A 20,326-nucleotide genomic window follows, 5' to 3' on the forward strand; every position below is an offset into this window, starting at 1 on the left:
GTTACTATTACTTCCACATTATTGAATAATCTGAATAATAATAATAAAACGTTTTGGAATCTTTTAGATGAGGATTTGATAATTTGCATTATTCAGACTACTGTTCTCATTTTCTATTTAGTCCTGGCCAACAGAACAAGATTAAGCAATCGCCATGTAGTAAATACAGAGTCAAAGAGTTTTAAAAGAAGCGTGGCATCTTTCACTTTTTTTTTTTTTTTTTTTAATTGCTCTTGTTTCCCTCCAAACACTCCTCTTCCTCTAACCTAGGTCCCCGCTTCTCTCTCTGTCTCTGGCCATGAACTGATTATAACCTAGCAATTTTATCCGTTGCGCCACGTCCATAAAATTGCTAAGTAATAATCAGTTCTGAATGACAGTCTTCTGGGAGTTGAAGGTTCAATCCTCAGTGCAAGCTAATACTAAAAAGAATAAAATAATTACTGTAGAGTTGAATATAATAAGCAAAGAAGAAAGTGCCGACATGTGTGCATAATGTGGTTAATATGACTTACCTTCTGATGGAATCTGAGAGAAAGATTAAAGATGGCGGCCATGAATTTATAAGGTGTAGTCTTGTCTAATTTCTGTTTGGGAAAGAGGTCGACGCTGGCAGCTTTTCCCCAACCCTGTTTCCCGCACAATCCCGGCCCATATGACCAGTCTCATTGCATCAGTAACAGCAAACAGCTGTCAGTCACCGCCAACAGTTCCTCGCACTGTGGCCCTGGCCATTGCACCTGTAACACACGACTTCACCACATAGGCCAGGCCACTGAGACTATCATCACTTGGTGTGGACTGTGAAGCAGCGAATACTGGTTCTCTCATCTCATAGGTATTCTTCATCACGGCCCTGGCCCGGTCTACCAGGTCACGAAGAGATAACAAAGCTATGCTTGAGCTAGCCCGCAAGAGTTGCTTTGCTCCGGTTAGGAGCCCTGGCAGAAATTTGCATGCCAAGGCCCGATTCAGGCAGCCCACCAAACAACACCAACTTTGTCAGCTCGGCCAAATAACTAAGATAACTTAAAATATATAACTAGATGTAAGGTTCTTGCCTCAAATTGCTCCCAAGCAGTGGTGGAATCAATAGCAAACGCCTTGTATAGTGCTGCCTTGATCTTTTTATAATCCTGTTTTTCCTCAGGACTGTGTATTATGTGGTTATACGACTTACTTTCAGATGGAATCTGAGAGAGAAAGAGATTAAAGATGGCGGCCATGAATTTATAAGGTGTAGTCTCGTAGAATCACATCGTCCACTGCACACATATGCAAATGGAATGAAGTCAATTTTCTAATAAAATGCCTGTTTGCAGAGGTGGTTGAGAGAACGCGTGCTGAAATTTGAGTGACGAATTCTAGCTAAACTTTTGCTTATTTTATTTATTTTTTTTTTGCTGTTTACCAGCCCATTTAACTGCAATTACTTAATAATTTTATCCTGTCATAGCTGAAAGACCAAGAACAAGCTATCCCAGTAGATTAAATAAAGGGTTCGATTTAAATTGGAGTTTTGAAGTTGATAAGATACATCTGAAGAAGGTTGGAGATTACATCGGCCGAAACGTTATGAGAATAACACTCAAGATGAGAATAGTAGTCTGAACAGTCCAAATAATATGACAAAAAAATGTAAAGTAAATATGGTATCCATATAATATCCAAAAATAAATAAAAATTATATAAAGATATTACTTATGTAATCCCCCATCCCCATAGCCTTGAGCCCCTAGAGGGGCATAGGCTATCCACAACTTTGTAGATGCTTTTGTAGCAAGTTCATTTTTTGGGGTGAGGGTGTTGGCCTTGTACCAACCTTCCCAGAAGGTACATACAGCGCCTAGCCTTCCCAGAAGGTACATACAGCGCCTAGCCTTCCCAAATGGCACCCATCTAGTATTGGCCAGGCTTAATGTTGCTTAACTTCGGTGATCTGGTCAGAACCAGTGTGTCAACGTGATTGTGCCGTACCATGCTGAAAACAATGCTGATATAAGCAGAGAGCAAATACAGCACCTGGAATTCCCAAATGGTCACCCATTTTAGTATTGACCAGGCTTAACGTTGCTTAACTTCAGTGATCTAACAGAATTTTATTTAGGGAAGTGGGGATAAAGGAGAGTTTTTATATACTTTTAAATTCAAATACAATTTTTTTTTTTAATTTAACAAACTTCTTAATGCCGGTCTCTTTATTATATTGTATTCAAGATTTTTTTTTTTTTTTTGATCCATCCGCTCATACAATTTTTTACCTATGAAATTTCACGAGGCCGTTTTTTTTACTTAAATTCATTAGGATCTATAAATTTTAAGTTTTACTGATAGTTTAAAAATCAATAAATATTTATCATTTTATCATTATTACAGCAATAAAGATAAAGTTTAAAAAAAAAACAACAACCTATCTCTCCATCTGCGTGTATAATCAAGAGTCATGTTTCTTTAAACATTTCATTCTGATGTCTAACAAGGATGTCTTCTCTTGCTTAAGTTCTTTAATTATGCCATTGACTGGATCACATTGAACGCTCTGGCCAACTTTCATGGTGTAACAGTAAGTCATGGGCTACATGTTACAGGGGGGGGGTGCAAGTGGCAGAGGAGACAATCGGCTGTCTCCAGGCTTTTGAAGATATCAAAGAAAAGTCTGACAGATCCTGGATCCAGGTGTCCTGGGAATGATGTCAGTGAAGTCAAAATGGGGGACGTTTGACCGACATTTCAAGACAATGCATGATCGAATGTTTTGACGCCATCTGTGCCAATAAAATAGAGGAAGCAGACAATAGGAAGAAAAGAGTGGTGGCCATGGGCAGGACAAGCAACACATTTTTCTTGACTGCCAAGCAGCCACACCCCCATCATGCGCTTTCACTGATATCACAACAGTTATACTGAAATCGAAAAGATTATCATTGAATAAACAAAATATTTTATAACCCAGCTGTGTGTGTTTTATTTCGCTGCCAAGTGTATATATTGAGACAGTGATAAAAGTTGATTTTTAGAAATTATATAGACTTAAAAGCACATTGGACAACCAGCTGCAGATCTCCACTATATTGATGATCTCGTCATATTGGTTGAAAGCTTCGCTGACATTTAATTGGTCATTGACAAGATGCAGTCTTGTACTTCAAAGATCAGTTTTTCCCTTAAACTGCTAGATTTTGGAATTTCCTCCCTCTTTCCTGCTTCTCTGACTGTACTAATATGCAGAAATTTAAATGGAGAATATATATATATATATATATATATATATATATATATGTCTGTTTTATTTATTAGTATTTATTTGCTTCTCCACAAAAGCAAAATGTGACGCAAGGTCATTTTTAACGTGTGGAAAACCAGCTCCCCAGAAAGGGGCACTATGGAAGTAGGCAAAATAAAAATTTCCTTAGTATAGAAGGATTTTATCCTCTGTTGACTCAAATATAGCATCAGAACAGATACTGCACTGCGATCTTGGATCCTACTTATTCTATTTGAAAATATTTTTAATTTATTGTTGAGATAATAGAATTTTAAATGTTTTGTATAAAAATATTGTAGCCTATTTTAGTATCTGTAAGGAATTTTCTGTCCTTGGGCCAAGCACTCAACTGACCTAGACCCTGTAGATAAGTTCTCTAGTATATCCGTCTCCACCTTTTTATTTATTTATTTTTAATAAGACACTGCTTCCTTTGTTAGGTAATAACACATTCTTATATGAGCAAATTGGTTACAGTTGACTTCTGCAACTTATTGCTTCTGGCTATTGCTCAATTTCACTTTGTCCCTTTAAATTGCGACTTTTATTAGACCGTGAGACATTTATAAACAGATTTTTAAATGCTAAATAAGTCCAATTCATGATGACCGGATGATAATTTTTATTCAAGCTCATTTCGTTATGTGCTGTTTAATAGCCTGCATAATGTAAACAGGCATCAGTTGTTCAACTCTCCACAGTTTCCTGTTAGACATGATCTTAAAAAGTAGCCCTTTGCACCTGAGTGCCAATATGTACTGTTTGGGGTGAAGAAAATCATAAAATGAAAAATAAAGTTTTCAACAATGACAAAAAAATTAAAAGAATCGTTTTTGGAATCAGAAATTAGGCTAAAAAAATACTTGGGGGTACAAAAAAAACAAGTATTTGTTTGTACAAACAAATACTTGGTGTTTGTTTTGTACAGACAAATACTTGGTGTTTGTTTTGTACAGACAAATACTTGGTGTTTGTTTTGTACAGACAAATACTTGGTGTTTGTTTTGTACAGACAAATACTTGGTGTTTGTTTTGTACAGACAAATACTTGGTGTTTGTTTTGTACAGACAAATACTTGGTGTTTGTTTTGTACAGACAAATACTTGGTGTTCGTTTTGTACAGACAAATACTTGGTGTTCGTTTTGTACAGACAAATACTTGGTGTTCGTTTTGTACAGACAAATACTTGGTGTTTGTTTTGTACAGACAAATACTTGGTGTTTGTTTTGTACAGACAAATACTTGGTGTTTGTTTTGTACAGACAAATACTTGGTGTTCGTTTTGTACAGACAAATACTTGGTGTTCGTTTTGTACAGACAAATACTTGGTGTTTGTTTTGTACAGACAAATACTTGGTGTTTGTTTTGTACAGACAAATACTTGGTGTTTGTTTTGTACAGACAAATACTTGGTGTTTGTTTTGTACAGACAAATACTTGGTGTTCGTTTTGTACAGACAAATACTTGGTGTTCGTTTTGTACAGACAAATACTTGGTGTTTGTTTTGTACAGACAAATACTTGGTGTTTGTTTTGTACAGACAAATACTTGGTGTTTGTTTTGTACAGACAAATACTTGGTGTTTGTTTTGTACAGACAAATACTTGGTGTTTGTTTTGTACAGACAAATACTTGGTGTTTGTTTTGTACAGACAAATACTTGGTGTTTGTTTTGTACAGACAAATACTTGGTGTTTGTTTTGTACAGACAAATACTTGGTGTTTGTTTTGTACAGACAAATACTTGGTGTTTGTTTTGTACAGACAAATACTTGGTGTTCGTTTTGTACAGACAAATACTTGGTGTTCGTTTTGTACAGACAAATACTTGGTGTTCGTTTTGTACAGACAAATACTTGGTGTTCGTTTTGTACAGACAAATACTTGGTGTTCGTTTTGTACAGACAAATACTTGGTGTTCGTTTTGTACAGACAAATACTTGGTGTTCGTTTTGTACAGACAAATACTTGGTGTTCGTTTTGTACAGACAAATACTTGGTGTTCGTTTTGTACAGACAAATACTTGGGGTTCGTTTTTTTACAGACAAATACTTGGGGTTCGTTTTTTTACAGACAAATACTTGGGGTTCGTTTTTTTACAGACAAATACTTGGGGTTCGTTTTTTTACAGACAAATACTTGGGGTTCGTTTTTTTACAGACAAATACTTGGGGTTCGTTTTTTTACAGACAAATACTTGGGGTTCGTTTTTTTACAGACAAATACTTGGGGTTCGTTTTTTTACAGACAAATACTTGGGGTTCGTTTTTTTACAGACAAATACTTGGGGTTTGTTTTGTACAAAAAAAAAAAAAACCCAAGACGATACTTGCTTATTTTTTGTACAAATGAATACTAGTTTTGTCACAAAAAAATACTACAGTTTTTTTTTTTTTTTTTTTTTTTTTTTTTTTTTTTTTTTGTATGAACAATTGCCACAGTTTTTCATACGAACGAATACTAGACGTTTCTCCTAGACAAAAGTAATTTTTTAAGTGCAGATAGAACATGCTTTTCATTTAGGACACAAACTGGCAGCATTTTCTAAATGAAAAGGATTATTTTCTAAAAAAAAAAAAAAAAAAAAAACATGCATGCCTACTTTATATGCTAATATGCTTTTATAGGAGTTATTTTCCCCAACAAGGTTTAACTGTTAAGTCTATTACCAAATACAGTGAAATGAGTGCGCGTTTTGTTGGAAGTGTGCCAATAGGTTATGGGTTGGAAAGAGCCGAGCTCATCATATCTCACAAAATAAATTCAACATAAATAAAATTAAATCATTAAATAAATACCGCATGTTTTGTTTATTAAACATGTCATCCAGGTGTTGAATATCAGTTCTGTGTATGTTGAAGATGGAAAAATCTCTGTAGTAATTAAATTAACTGAATTTTTTGTATCTTTTTTCACGTTTTTAAGTATGCCTTCAACGGTCTGTGGCCAGACTAAGGCAAAGGTTTGGCAGAGCTTGTTTTCCTTGTCCAATCTGTTTAATCTGTAAGAGGAAAGATGCTAATTTAAAAAATTATATCTATACCAGTGGGTTGGGGAGACGCCTGCCGTTGCCTGGTCGTAAAATATGGTTAAGTAAAAAATACAAGGACCTGGGTGCCATCTTATGTTAAGAAAAAAAAAAAAAAAAAAAGAAAGAAAATGGTGGCCACAAATTTGCATAACTTAAGTTTGTAAGCGAACATGTTATCGATTGGACCATGATTACACAGATGTTATCACGTTGCAAATTTAGCTTTTTAAAATGAACCAACAAATCAACCATTCGCACATGCGTGATTAACAAACAGCATCTAAACCAAGATTTTTACCTGATTTCCTCTTCAAACAAAACGGCATTTCTACATGAAATAATTGACGATTTTGTTCTAATTTTTTCGATATTTATATGTCTGAGAAATTGCTCTTTCTAACGGTACCACATTCATGCTGGTTCACTGCAGATGACAAAAGTTTTTAGTGAACACACAAGCACACAGACCACTGAGATTTATAGAATAGATTATATTTCTTTGTCTGTCCATTCTACCTTTTGTCAGAAACTACTTGTCCAATCTGGATGAAATTTTGTATGAACTTTTATTATGAAAAGGTGCGATAGACTAACTATTATACTATCTGTCTGATGCATGGTTAGGGATTAATGGAGATTAGTATTTAATGCAAAAATAAAACCAAATTTAATGATATTTAACCATCGATTGGCATAAAGCACTCATTCTAAGTGAAGTCTATAACTTTTTCCCCATTTTTAACAGATTTAAAACTCTAGTATACAGTATGTCTCTGTTTATATAAACTTGTATATGTGTTTATACATGTAGAGGATTTACTCCTAAACTAATTAAGAAATCCTTATGAATTTTGAAAAACAACTGCTAGGTGTAAGGGTATTATAATGTGGGTTATATTTAGCTTAATCTTATACAAAGGGGGCAAAGAGGTCTGGAAACCTGCCGTGAAATTTCCCCAGTTTTTATGCAATTTTAACAATAAGTATTAGACATCAATTAATAAATATTCTCTAAATTTCAATTTCTTTGGATCATTTTAAAGGATTATTTTAGGTGCATAAAATGGAAAATTCAAATGTTTCAGATTTGCTTTAGTCATTGGCCAACAACCAAGCAAGATTCTTTTGATTTCAATTTCGTCTTAAGCTTAAGCTTTAATTTCTAGACACTTTCTAGAAGCAAAATCATGCAATGGATTTTGATCCAAATTGGAATAAGGATTCTAAACATAAGGTTTGGTACTAGTGTACCAACACATAGTTTCGGTCGCAAAGTAGACAAAGAATAGAAAAGAACTTCAATTTGTTTTTTCTTTCTAACAGCTACATTTATTTCCTTATTGTTACGGCCGTGACGTCAACCACACCATCGTTTTCTCGAATGTTATTCGTGCCTCTCACATGATCTCGAAAGTTATCATGGTCTTTAACATGATCTCCTTTTTAAAGTCTTCATTTTTCCCTACTGGTGACATCATTTTGCATGCATTTACTTATGCATGTCCGCGCTATGTTAGTATTATATATATATATTTTTTTAAATCTTTAAAAGGGAACATAAAAGTGGTGCGAAACTGTTCTGTTAATGTAAGGGCTTCCTACCTATGAAACATTACTGTGGGACTGCTTCTCTGTTGATTACAACTTGGTCATCATCAAATTCAGTGTTAACAAATTCTTAAGCATTTGAATGCACTCACTGACCAAATGATCTGTGAATTAAAATCACAAGATAAATACTAGTAAACGTACCCACTTATCATTTAACTCGCTATAACTCCTTTCTCATAGCAAAGACGTTAGTCTCTCTACTGTATCATTATTTCCATGGAATATGTCCAACTGAGCTTCAATCTTTGGTTCCTTCTTATGAGACATTCACACTAAGAACTTAATACCACAACAGAAAAAGACTTTCTTTTTTCTTTCCATATGCCTAGTGTCAGTAGGCGAAAGACAGAGGTTCTTTACAAGGGTTTCCAACTTGTGGAACACATTACTGTGGAAATGCTTCTCTGTTGAATACAACTTGGTCGTCTTCAAATTCAATGTTAATAAATTGTTATGGACCACTCCATCCAGTAATCAACCGCAATCCAAACCGTCGATCAATGTTAATACTCCCATAGTGTTTCTGCATCTTCTGGTTGACAATCATTTTACTTCATTAACCATTATCCTCGATGGCTCTTGGTCTTGATACTTGGTAACTTTATAGTAAAAAAAAAAAAAAAAAAAAGTATAAAATAAATTGACTCTTAAGAAATGCTTGGTTTAGCAGCATGGCTCCTAAAGTGTAGTTTTACCATTTTTTTTTCTTTCTTAGTAATTTTAATTTATTACTGTTTCTAAGTAACAGAAAAGGATTTTTTGTTACTTAGAAAAAGTGTTAGAACTGTTTAAAAGCCTGGGAGGACATGCATGAAATATTAAATCTTTGTATTATGATATGAGCCCAAAGAAGTTGATATCAAGATCTGATTATCTTAATTCAAATATCTCACTAAAATGACGACTGGCTTTTAATCAGATATCTGATAGTTGATATTTTCATTTCAATTGAAGTGATAGATTTAAGTATTGAATTACCTACAACATATGATCATCCTACATAATCTTTAGTGCTACCAGATCAGGTTGTCTGAAGATACCGGCATTATGGCTTAAAATGTACCAAACATTGATTTTTTTTTTTCTTTTAAAGAGGGGAGGGATATGACTTGAGGGTTACTAATTGGGATCATGTTTACAGGGGATTACGTGAGGAGTTGAGTAGCAAGATGTCTTCTTGTGTTAAACTTCTGCAGGCGAGTACAGTCAGGAAACAGGAAGGGAATTTCAGAGTCTAACAATCTGAAGGAATAAATTATTACTAGGAACCTCAACATCTATTGCGCGTGGGGTGGACTGGGGTCAGGGGCGATTTTGTTGCTTGTCGAGTTAATCAGGAGTATGTATGGGGCACAAGTGCTTTGACTTCATCAGAGCATATTTCTTTAGAGTACTTGCAAAATAGACACAAGGATGCGACAGTGGGACAAAGATTGGAGCTTGGGAGCTATTAGACCTGAAACTCTTTTTTTTTTTTTCTTTTCGAGTGAGAGACTAGATGCACCAGCCTAGATGTGGTAACAATGCTTCATGTATGGGCGAGTAGAGGAAAATTTTTGTTTTTGGCTTCGCAAAACATGATTGAGTTTTGTAAAGGGCTACAAAACAACCAAACTAAACACCATAAATAAATATTTGAAGACATAAAGAACTTGAAACAAAATTTTTTTTACTAAAATTGCTGGATTCAGCAGTAAATAACCTGAAAAGGGTTGATATGCCGTAAAATAAAACCATCCCAATCCAAAACCTACATAATCACAGGTCTTCATCCAGTATACTGTGTGCCTCTTCAGTTGTATGCTAAATTTAAGTTACGCTTAAACAATGCATCATAACTAATATATATATATATATATATATGTTCATCCACAGACAGCTGTTTTGCAGTATCTAGCTACTCTTCAGGGTAGCTAAACATGAAGAGTGTTTCAAGTCTATTTGAAATCGACTTTTGTGTGTGTGTAGTCAGTTTAACAAACATTTTTCTGTTACGCTTGCAATAAGGGTAATTATAGCACTTATGTTGTTGATATTATCATACCCTTCACATTGCCCAGTTTGGCTAGTAAGTTTATTTATTTGCGTAATGTTATCTTCATCTTTATAGGCGTTGTTTCACAATGTTTCAGCCAACTATTCCTCTGGCCTTCGTCCTATGGTGTAGTGGATAGAAATGTAGAATCTCTACAGTTCCAGGTGAGCATTGTCTAAAGATAGCGGTTTCAAACCTACCCAAAGCCGGCCAGAGGACTAGTTGGCCAAAACGTGGTGAGATAACAACTTTTGAAGGCAATAATTACTGAGGATACAGTCCAAAGATCCAGCATTCCTGTCCTGTTGCGGTTAACCACCTGACGAAGGCCAGAACGTGGTGAAACCACAACTACAAAGATGAGGATAAAAGTCTGAAAATAAATAAATATACAAATTACTCATATCAAAGAATTCCAATAATTAAATAATATACCATTTGGCTAGTAAGTGTTTCAAGCTTGGTTTAGATATATTTAAATGAGCAAATGCAAAAATAAAAAAAATAATTCACCGCTCTTGTGTTGTATGGCACAATCACGGTGACACATCAGTTCTTGCCAGATCACCGAAGTTAAGCAACGTTGAGTCTGGCCAGTACCACATTTGGGAAGGCTAGGGGCTGTATGTACCTTCTAGGAAGGTTGGGCATGGAGCTAGCACCCTCACCTCGAAAAAAGAACTCCTCACTACAAAAGCATCTACAAAGTTGTGGGATGGCCTATGCCCCTCCAGAGGCTCTTGTAATTTTATTACCCTATTTTATATATATATATATATATATATATATATATATATATATATGGCATAATCGCGTTGACGCACCGGTTCTCATCAGACCACTGAAGTTAAGCAACATTGAGCCTGGTTAGTACCAGATGGGTGACCATTTGGGAATTCTGGGCGCTGTATGTGCTCTCCGCTTATCTTGGCATTTGTTTCTGGTCGTCCTGTACATATACTTCACTTGCCACTGGTATTTAACAATGTCGACACAGCAGAGGTGTGGGTGGAGATTACGCACTTCCCGCCACAAAAATTTCACATACAGGCACCCCTTTGTGGGTATCCATAGTGTGCCAAAGCTTGAAGGAGCCTGTGTTTTGTTTCTGTTATATATATATATATAGCAAATAAATGACTAAAGACTATATTCCAAAGTTCATGATTTTATTATATCAATTAGTGAATCTATTATGCCCTTCACTAATAATTAAGTGATTGATTTTGTGCGACGAAACAGGTACTGTCAAGAATTGTAAATGTCAACTGAATTAAAAGAATAAATTATAAGATGGTTAACATCATGAATTTTGGAATACAATCTTTTGTCATTTTATTGCTCTATAATTACATTGAGCTTCTTAAATAAGAATTGATATGTATTATAAGAAAATATATTTCCACAGAAATATATATATATATATATATATATATATATAAGTTGAAAAGCTATAATAAACATCCATATCAATGCTTTGACCTTAGTTGCTGATTTCAAAAGGCGAAGAATTAAAAGATACATCTGCCTTATTTTTAATGCTAGGTTTATTTATGGTGTCTTTTACATATATTAAAAACCCTTCCCAATACTTTGCTGATGAGGAAACTTTGTTAAAAACACTATATGTAAAAATTATTGTCCGTGGCTTAATGTCTACCACAATAAAAACATTGTTTTCCGAAACGATCGTACAAATTATTGATTTTGTTGTTATTCCTTCTTGTGAAACGGATTTTTAATTTAATTCTAATTTGAATTTTAAATTATCAATCACATTACTGGAGATATATATATATATATATATATATATATATATATATATATAATGTAATAGTTTAATTGATATTAACATCACACCAGGGAAAACGTTTCATAGCGCCATTTTAAATTTAGTTAAAGAGCTAGGATTAGTAATTAATGATTTCAAGTGTGGAATCAGTGAAAACTTCACCTAAATTTACCAAATGTCTCTGAAGACGTATAAAAATGTTTTATTTGACATCTTCATCAATAAACATTTCTTAAAAATATTTTATAGACAGCATCTGGTAAAATTAATTCTTCAAACAAAATAGTTTAGCACCATATTTGTACTCCCTTACCAAATTTTAAATCAATTTAACGCTTATATATCTAGAATTCTTTTAACCAAAATCCATTAAATGGTTTTGATGCAAGAAAATATCTAAAATTTAAAGTTTCGTTTCAGTTTATTAAAGGATGTTAAGCAGAAATTGAAATTTTTTGAATCTTGCTTGACTGATCTCAAATGACTATGGACCAAATTTAATGCAAATATGAAATAATAGGAGCTTGTGCTCACACTGTCCCCTAAAACCCCTTTTTAAATACCCCCCCCCCCAAAAAAAAAAACACTGAAATTTGGGCAATATATCCTATTGCTAAAATTTCATAAAAATCGGAGGTATCTAAATTTTCAGAAATGGCTTACACATCCTTTGCATTAAACAAATTAAACTAAATATAGCCCACATTATGACCCCCTTATGCCTTTGAATTGTTTCGAAATTAATAATGCTCTGTTAATTTGTTTAATGAATTCTGTACATAGAAATATATACGTTATATACACATACCCAACTTTTTATAGACATGTTGGTGCTTATGGATTATATGACCTGTGATTTCCACAAAATTACTCTGGTTCGCTTGACAGCTGACGTCAATAACTGGAAAAGGTCGAGTGCAATGTTAGGCGTTGTCGAATTTTAGCTATTACAAATCTAAGCAGGCAACTTTTTCATAAATTGGAAGAAATAAAAATTCAATTTTAATCGTGTGGGTTAGGGTTGGGAACGCTTGGATGGCCTTTTCTGGTTATTTCTGTCAGCTGTTGAGCGAGCCTGAGCCAACTTTGTGGAAACCAAGGGTCATACAATGGATAAGTCCCATTATATTCTTCTGTATTGAGACAGTGAACACCCTCTGTAAGAGTACTTGAGTGACTAGGAGTTTATTTTTATAGCAACCACATACAGTCCTCCTGACCTCACAACTCTTCAACCTACAATATGAATTATCCTCCCCTTGTTGATTTTTAGTTTTAGTTTATTATTTAAAAAATGTTTCATATTAACAGTTGTCTGGCCGGACTTTGCATTCTCTAAAAGTAAAATGTAATGAAGAATATATAGCCAATAACATGATACAAAAATAACAAATGAAAATTGGTTAGTTAGAAGCAAAACACGATTTGTCAGCTTAAATGCTAGTTGGATAAGACTTTAAATATCTGACAGGACTAGCTGTAATTACCGGTCTTTGCCTGGGAATCTTTTTACTTTGATTTTTATTTTATTTTTTTTTCACTATGCCATTTGTTTTGTTGAGAGTATTTTTTAATTGAATTTTAAAAGTTAAATCTAATTATTATGGTATCGTTTGTTCATTAAATTATTAAGGCAAACAACTTCTATTATATTCTTTAGCTTCAAATGAGCTATCTTTGTTGATTTTTATTTTTTGTTGAGTATCGTTTATTCATCAAATTAATTGAACCAAATTGTTATGAAAGTAATGTTTTAGTCTCCATTTACAAAATTATTGGATTTTAATAGCCTCTAAAACTTTTAATCTTATTACATAAAAGTTTGCTAAAAAAATTTAAACCCAGTAATGGCTTCCTATTCCATAGCCCTTGAGCCTCTGGAGGGGCATAAGCCATCTACAGCATTTTTTTTTTTTTTTTTTTTTGTAAATGCTTTTGTAGCGAGGAGTTCATTTTACAGGGTGAGAGTGCTGGCCCCACGCCCAACCTTCCCAGAAGATACATACAGCGCCTAGCCTTCCCAAATGGTCACCCATCTAGTACTGGCCAGGCTCAACGTTGCTTAACTTCGGTGATTTGTCGAGAACCGGTGTGTCAACGTGATTGTGCCGTACAATGGCTTCCTATTAAACAGTTTAAATGCTTCCAAATTCCTTTAAGATTTTGAAGAGTTAAGAAGTAATACCTTCTTTTTCTTTCTTTTTTACAACTATTAACAATTAAAATGGTTGGTTTGTTTATGAAGATATCAAAATGAATACCACTGGCTTTAATTTTGTAATTAATTAAAAAAAAAGTTTTTAGTACTTTGATTTATTATTTTTAAAAATAGTTTTCGTTTTAGTACTTTGATTTATTGCGTTTTTGATTTTAATGAATTATTGATTAATCATTTATAAATAGGACAGTTGTCTGCGTATGTCTAGCTAAAAGTTAAAAAGAAAAAAAAAATCTTACAAAACAAACACTATCTAAAATTAAAAAAAAAAAGTATTCATTTTTTTTTATCCTAAACTGGTGTAGATTTCCTCGAGGGTGGGGGTTATATATATCACATTTAACGTTTTTAAGTATTAAATTTGACTTTTTTTTATAAAGGAGTTAATTCTTTAAGGAATCTATATAAATGAGTTGTGTGTGTGTTCACAGAGATGAATAGGCTGGGTGGAGGAGAAGGAAGAGGTAGTGAAAATGGAAAATATAGAGAGACAGATAGAGGGAGATAAAGCAATAGAAATTATACTAGACATATATAATGCTTTTACCCCGGACAATGCCAGGTAGCCTTACTAATACTAAGTAAAAGATTATAATGGTATAAGTTGCTTAGAAACGAGAAACCCATACGATAAGTGGGCACACAATGTTAATAATATAGAGAGGTTAATGTAACTTTATATATATATATGGGTAGGAGGCTGGGGAAATTATACCATCCGGTTATGTATTTGGATTTAAAGATTAAATGTACATGAAATATAACCGGATTAGAGCAACGATCAAAGATACATATTAATATGTATACAGGTTGAAAGATGAGGATATGTCAACAGTATATATGTCTAAGCTTTCATTCACCCACACATCTTCATCGGATGATTCATCAAATCTTATCAGAGGAGCAGAAAAAAACAAATCAAATTCATATTCTGTTTCTGAATTTTTGAGATAAGGATTGATAATTTGGATGGTTCAGACTACTGTTCTCATCTTGACTTCGTTTCAGACGATATAACTGCCAATCTCTTCCAGGTGTGTCAGACTTTAGGAATCTTTCTAATGAACAAGGAATCTGCACAGAATTTCGAACATAATTCTTTATTTAATCCACATGGGGTAGCATGCTCTTGTTCTATCAACCACTGCCGGGTAGAAGTCTTAAACAATTTGCAGTTGTATTTTTAGTATCACCCACACTGAGGATTGAAACTTTGACCTCCAGAAGAGTATCAATCAGAACTGAATTTTTACTAGTAATAGCACTCAAGATGAGAACAGTAGTCTGAATAATTTTAAGCAGGAAAAATATTTTTCGTTTTTGTGTTGATGGAATTCAATATCTTTTTTTATTTTCTAATCATTCAAATTTTAATAATTTTTTGCTGGTTTCCACTGGTATTTCCTACAACCTCTGCAGACAATTTACTGGTTCACTTACCTCGTACATACTGAGCAGTCAGCATATCTGCCTTGAATATTTTCCACTACCTGTATATTTTTTTGAAGCGGGGTAACTCATTTAATTGACTAAAATTGATCTATACAAATTTTACTGTAAATTTCTTTTGCTAAAAGTATTTTGCTATTCAAATAAAATTGCCAAAAGTTCTTAAAATCATCTTTAAAAAATTAGTATCGTATTTACATGTGTGTGTGTCTACCGAGGATACAAACATGTAGGTACGTATGTATCTTTCTATTATGTAATTTAATTTAACTTAACATTTTGATCAACACAAAACAGATACTGATTTACATTAAAAATAATTTTACATGGTTCAACTTTAACAAAGAATTTAACTTGCTTGAATATGAAAAATAAACTCATTTCTGGCAAGTAAATTAAATTTAAATATTTGAAGAGGTTTCGGTGTCAAATAAATGCTAAAATTGATCTTGCATTTGAAATCTTAAAGTTAAAAAAAAAAATATTTAAAGCTTTTTTTTTTTTTCTTTTTTCAGATGCTCAACCTACTGAGATTGAAATAGATGTGTGGGCGAAAGTCAACGAGGTGTTGCTTAGTTCAAATTCAATCCTCGTTGATATGGCAAATTACCATGGTGCTGCCGAAGAAATTCGTTTGGTAAGTAATAACATTATCCATTAGTAATGGAGATTTGGTATCTGTGTAAAACCAAAATTATATTCTACTAACAGGCTACCCGGCATTATCCAATCATAAAATATGCTTAAAGATGATATTTTTACTGAAGCATATTTCATATTTATTATTATACTAGTGGGGGTATCCGGCATTGCCCGGGTGTAGAGAGGTGTGGTGTGGGGGTGGGTTAAAACAACAGTAAGCAGACCGGGTGGAGAGAGGTGTTTTAAAAAAAAAAAAAAAAAAAAAATGGTAGTGGGGGGGGGGGGTACCCGGCGTTGCCCAAGTGTGTGTAGGTGGTATAGTAAGGAATCCCGGGTGAAGAGAGATGTTAAAAAAAGAAAAAAGTGGTAATAGCGGGGGGGGGGGGAATCAACAGTGAGCATCCAGGGTGGAGAGAGGTGTGAAAAAAAAAATATTAAAAAAGTGGTAGTAGGCAGGCAGGCTCGAACCTATGATGAGAAGGTAGAAAAGAAAGTGAAAAAAAATCTGATGTCTTCCTGATGCTCCATTGTCCGACCGGAAGTTTGGAACGTTGAAATTAAGTGACGTCAATCCAACCGATAGGATGACTTGCAAAATTGGTGACACAAAAAAAAAACAACGGCCCCCTCCTTGTAGAAAACTGCCCAGTTGAGAGTGAAGGAATTAATGTTTTGGGCCAATTTTTCAATATTTGTTGTGCGAAAGGTCGAGGTTTAAAACAATACCGGTTTTGTCAGGTTCTGTGACCTCTGTCGAAAGTTTTTGCGAGACATACAAACATGCACACACACACATTTTGCCTTTTATATATATAGACTAGCCTGAGTGCCTGGCGTTGTCCGGGTGTTTGGAGGTCTGTGTTGAGCAAAAAAAAAAAAAGTGGTAGTAGGCAGGCAGGCAGGCTTGAACTCGTGATGCGAAGGCAGAAAAGAAAGTGAAAGAAAATCTAACATCTTACCGCTACTCCATGACGTGACCGGAAGCCTAAAACGTTAAAATTTAATGTAGTCAAGATGACTTGCAGAAATGGTGTTGCTTTTAAAGCTCCCACGAAAGCAAATTAGACACAAGGTTTTTAATGTGGGGGGGGAAAACCAGTTCCTCTAAATAGGGGACAATCTGGCAGTATCCAAATAAATAGTAATTGTCTCAGTATGAAGGGTTTCTCCTACATTGACCAAGGACCAATTACAGAACAGATACTACCCAGCCCGAAGGCCAGGCGGTTGCATTCCAATAAGTTTTGCTTTATTTATACAAAAAAGACAAACAAACGTTGGAGACGACGACATTGTGGGAATTTTGTTTAACTCGATCAAAAAAAAAATGATAGACGACGTCCGTTTGTGAATGCAAGATATTACAATCTGGGAAGCATGTGAAAACTTCTGGAATCTAACCGACGCGAGAACCTCTATGCAAAAAGCCTTTTGTGGACATACACAAATGCTTGCATCCATTTTGCTCTTTATATAATAGACTAGCCTGGGTGCCTGGCGTTGCCCAGGTGTTTGGAGGTATGTGTTGAGCAAAAAAAAAAAAAAAAAATGTGGTTGTAGGCAGGCAGGCTCGAACCCATACCGCAAAGGAGAAAAAGAATGTGAAAAAAAGAGGATAGTGAATTCAATGAGTTGGTAATTAACTTTTGTCTGGGTGGAGGATATTGGCACAAGGACGAAATAAAAAAAAATTTTTTAAATAGAGAGAGATGGGATCGAACTCGAAAACGTAGGGTAATTAGTTTTCCTCGCTAACCATTAGGTCAAAGAGGATAGTGAATTCAATGAGTTGGTAATTAACTTAAGAATCATAGGAGTCGCTATACACGCACAGAAATGACTGTTGCTTTTAAACCTGGCCAGGGGCCAGTTAAACTTCCCGCTTTCTGTCATTGGTATCTGTCTGAAACCAAAATTATACTATTATTACTTCTATTAATAATGGAGATTTGATATGTTTGAAACTAAAATTTTACTATGATGTTTGTGTATTTTTGAGATGAGGATTGACAATTATATTTTGTATCATTTGGATTGTTTGGACTATTGTTCTCATCTTGGTTGTTTTTTTCCACAACATTTCGGCTGATGTCTTCGTCTTCAGGTGCATTCATACTGGATGTTATTGGTGAATAGTGAAAAATAGCGCCAAGTCTATTTCTTTTCTTAATAAATCTGGGTCCGTTCCGATTTTTTGATATAATGTTTGTATATTTTGGAGATGGGGCTTGATAATTATATTTTGTATTATTTGGATTGTAGATAAAAGGAGACAACTCAATTCAAACTATTGAGATCAAAATAAATTTTGTAATTGTTACCGTTATAAAAATTAGAAAAAAAAGATAAAACAAAAACCTGCTTGATGAATTTATGTGATTTTTGGAATATGACATTTTCATTCTGTGGCAGCTATGTTCATTATAAAGATTTTCTTCTTTTTTTTTTATGAATAAGTTTGAATTCTCAACAACAACCGTTTAATTTAAGAAAATTTTTTCATAATTTATCCTTATAAACAATTCATAATTATATTATTATAGTTACTGATTAAAACTAATAATTTTTAAATTTTAATTAATGGTTGACATGCCATAAAACAAAACAACCAAACCAAACACCATGAATAAATATTTGAAGCTATAAAATTTCCAAAATAGAACTGGATTTTACCTTGTACTGTATCCATTACGCCATGGAGCCTTGATATAATTCAGTTGTGACACTCTTCTGGAGGTTGAAGGTTCAATCCTCAGTGTGGGGCAATATGGAGGATATGATTGCAAATTACTTAAGATTTCTATCCGGTCATGGCTGACAGAATGAGAACATACTACCTTTGTGGATTAAATAAAAGGTCTTCTTTGAAATTCTATGCAGATTTTCGAGTTTGAGAAGAGACGCCTAAAGAAGGCCGGAGGTTACATTGGCTGAAACTTGTCAGAATAATCCAACTTATTGATCTTCATCTTAAAAAAACAATTCATAATTGCAATGAAATGTTTACAGATTAAGATTAATAATTTTTAACTAGCAGAACTCGTAGAAATTCATTGCAAAGTCAAATATATTTGATAAACAAAAAAGTTGATATTTTTCTGGATAGTGCAAAAAAACTATTTTTTTTTAACACTAACAGAAAAATTAATAACACACACAAATATGAGTTTATTAACATTTCTCTAAAAATAATGTCCATATTATTTTAAATATGAAATGGACCCAAATGAGATGAATTAATAAGTATTAATAAATATTCAGAAAGTAATATTGTGTTACATAGTTCAATGCAAATTTTTTAAAAAAATCACATTTTACGAGAAAATCTTTAATTTACTTTTTTCAGTCCAGCAAATCTTGGCAGACCATGTCCCTCCCCCTCCCTGTGTCTTTTGAATGTTCCCTATTTTTACGTAACGTGACGCTGACTTCCTTCTTCGGTAAAGAACCGCTACATGTTGAAATTACTATGAATTCCTTTCTTAAACCATTGCAACACTAATCATATATTATTATTATAGTGATATTTGAAAATGAGGCGACATCAAATGGAAACCACTCTCATTCTTATGCAGGGTTGCCAGATTGACCTTTTCAAAGCCAAATTTTGCAAATTCAGCCTTCTTAAAAACAGTTTGGCTTTCAAAGATTGTATTTGGCGTTTTTCAAAGTGTAATGTACAGACTAAGGAAGGAAGAAGCAGAATATTATATAGAATATTATACTATAAAGTAAAAACAATTATTACTGTCAAGTTGGAGTGGAAACTTTGAGGAATGTGGGTACATCAATCAGCTTGCGTATACAAGTTTAATTCGGTGAGGCCCTTTTAGTTTTTAGTCTCCATTTTCTTCATCTGTACAGACAGGTGAGACGCGTCCCCCCCCCTCTCTTCAAATATGTCCTATCGACATATGTGCAGTACCTTTTAAAGGTTGATTGCTCGGCACCCGAGAACTTCATTTTCATGGAGCAAGGTGGCAGGTTTCAACAAGTTGGCAGTCCCAGTTTGTTTTACTATCCACCACTTATCCTTGTCACCCCCTCCTACAAACCTCCCCCACCCTCCCATAAGAGAACTACCTGAGCAAAGCTTGTGATCATAAGTAAGTAATCTTTTCAGATGTATAGCACACTATTTACCTGTAACTGATGATGAACAGGATGGTCTGTTAACAGTTGATGAGGTAAGACCAAGTAAGCAATTTACCTGCCCAGTTCTTCATCAGTTCTTTTCTAACCTATGAATATCAAATTTGGTACCGCATCCGATCCGCA

At 34.1% G+C, this 20,326-nt stretch overlaps 1 protein-coding gene and 1 pseudogene across 2 annotated transcripts in view; both read left to right on the forward strand.

Moving 5' to 3' along the window:
- Positions 1-20,326, forward strand: part of LOC145297246 (CYFIP-related Rac1 interactor B-like) — a 317,794-nt gene that overhangs the window by 186,027 nt on the left and 111,441 nt on the right. For both annotated transcript variants that reach the window (XM_080143329.1, XM_080143328.1), the window contains exon 4: positions 15,922-16,043. In XM_080143329.1, the coding sequence (XP_079999455.1) occupies positions 15,922-16,043 (122 nt within the window). The remainder of the gene's footprint in view (positions 1-15,921; positions 16,044-20,326) is intronic.
- LOC145243637 (5S ribosomal RNA) lies at positions 10,745-10,861 on the forward strand (annotated as a pseudogene).

This window comes from Euprymna scolopes, chromosome 2 (genome assembly GCF_053919585.1).
Source record: "Euprymna scolopes isolate OS-2025 chromosome 2, ASM5391958v1, whole genome shotgun sequence".
Lineage (NCBI taxonomy): Eukaryota > Metazoa > Mollusca > Cephalopoda > Sepiida > Sepiolidae > Euprymna > Euprymna scolopes.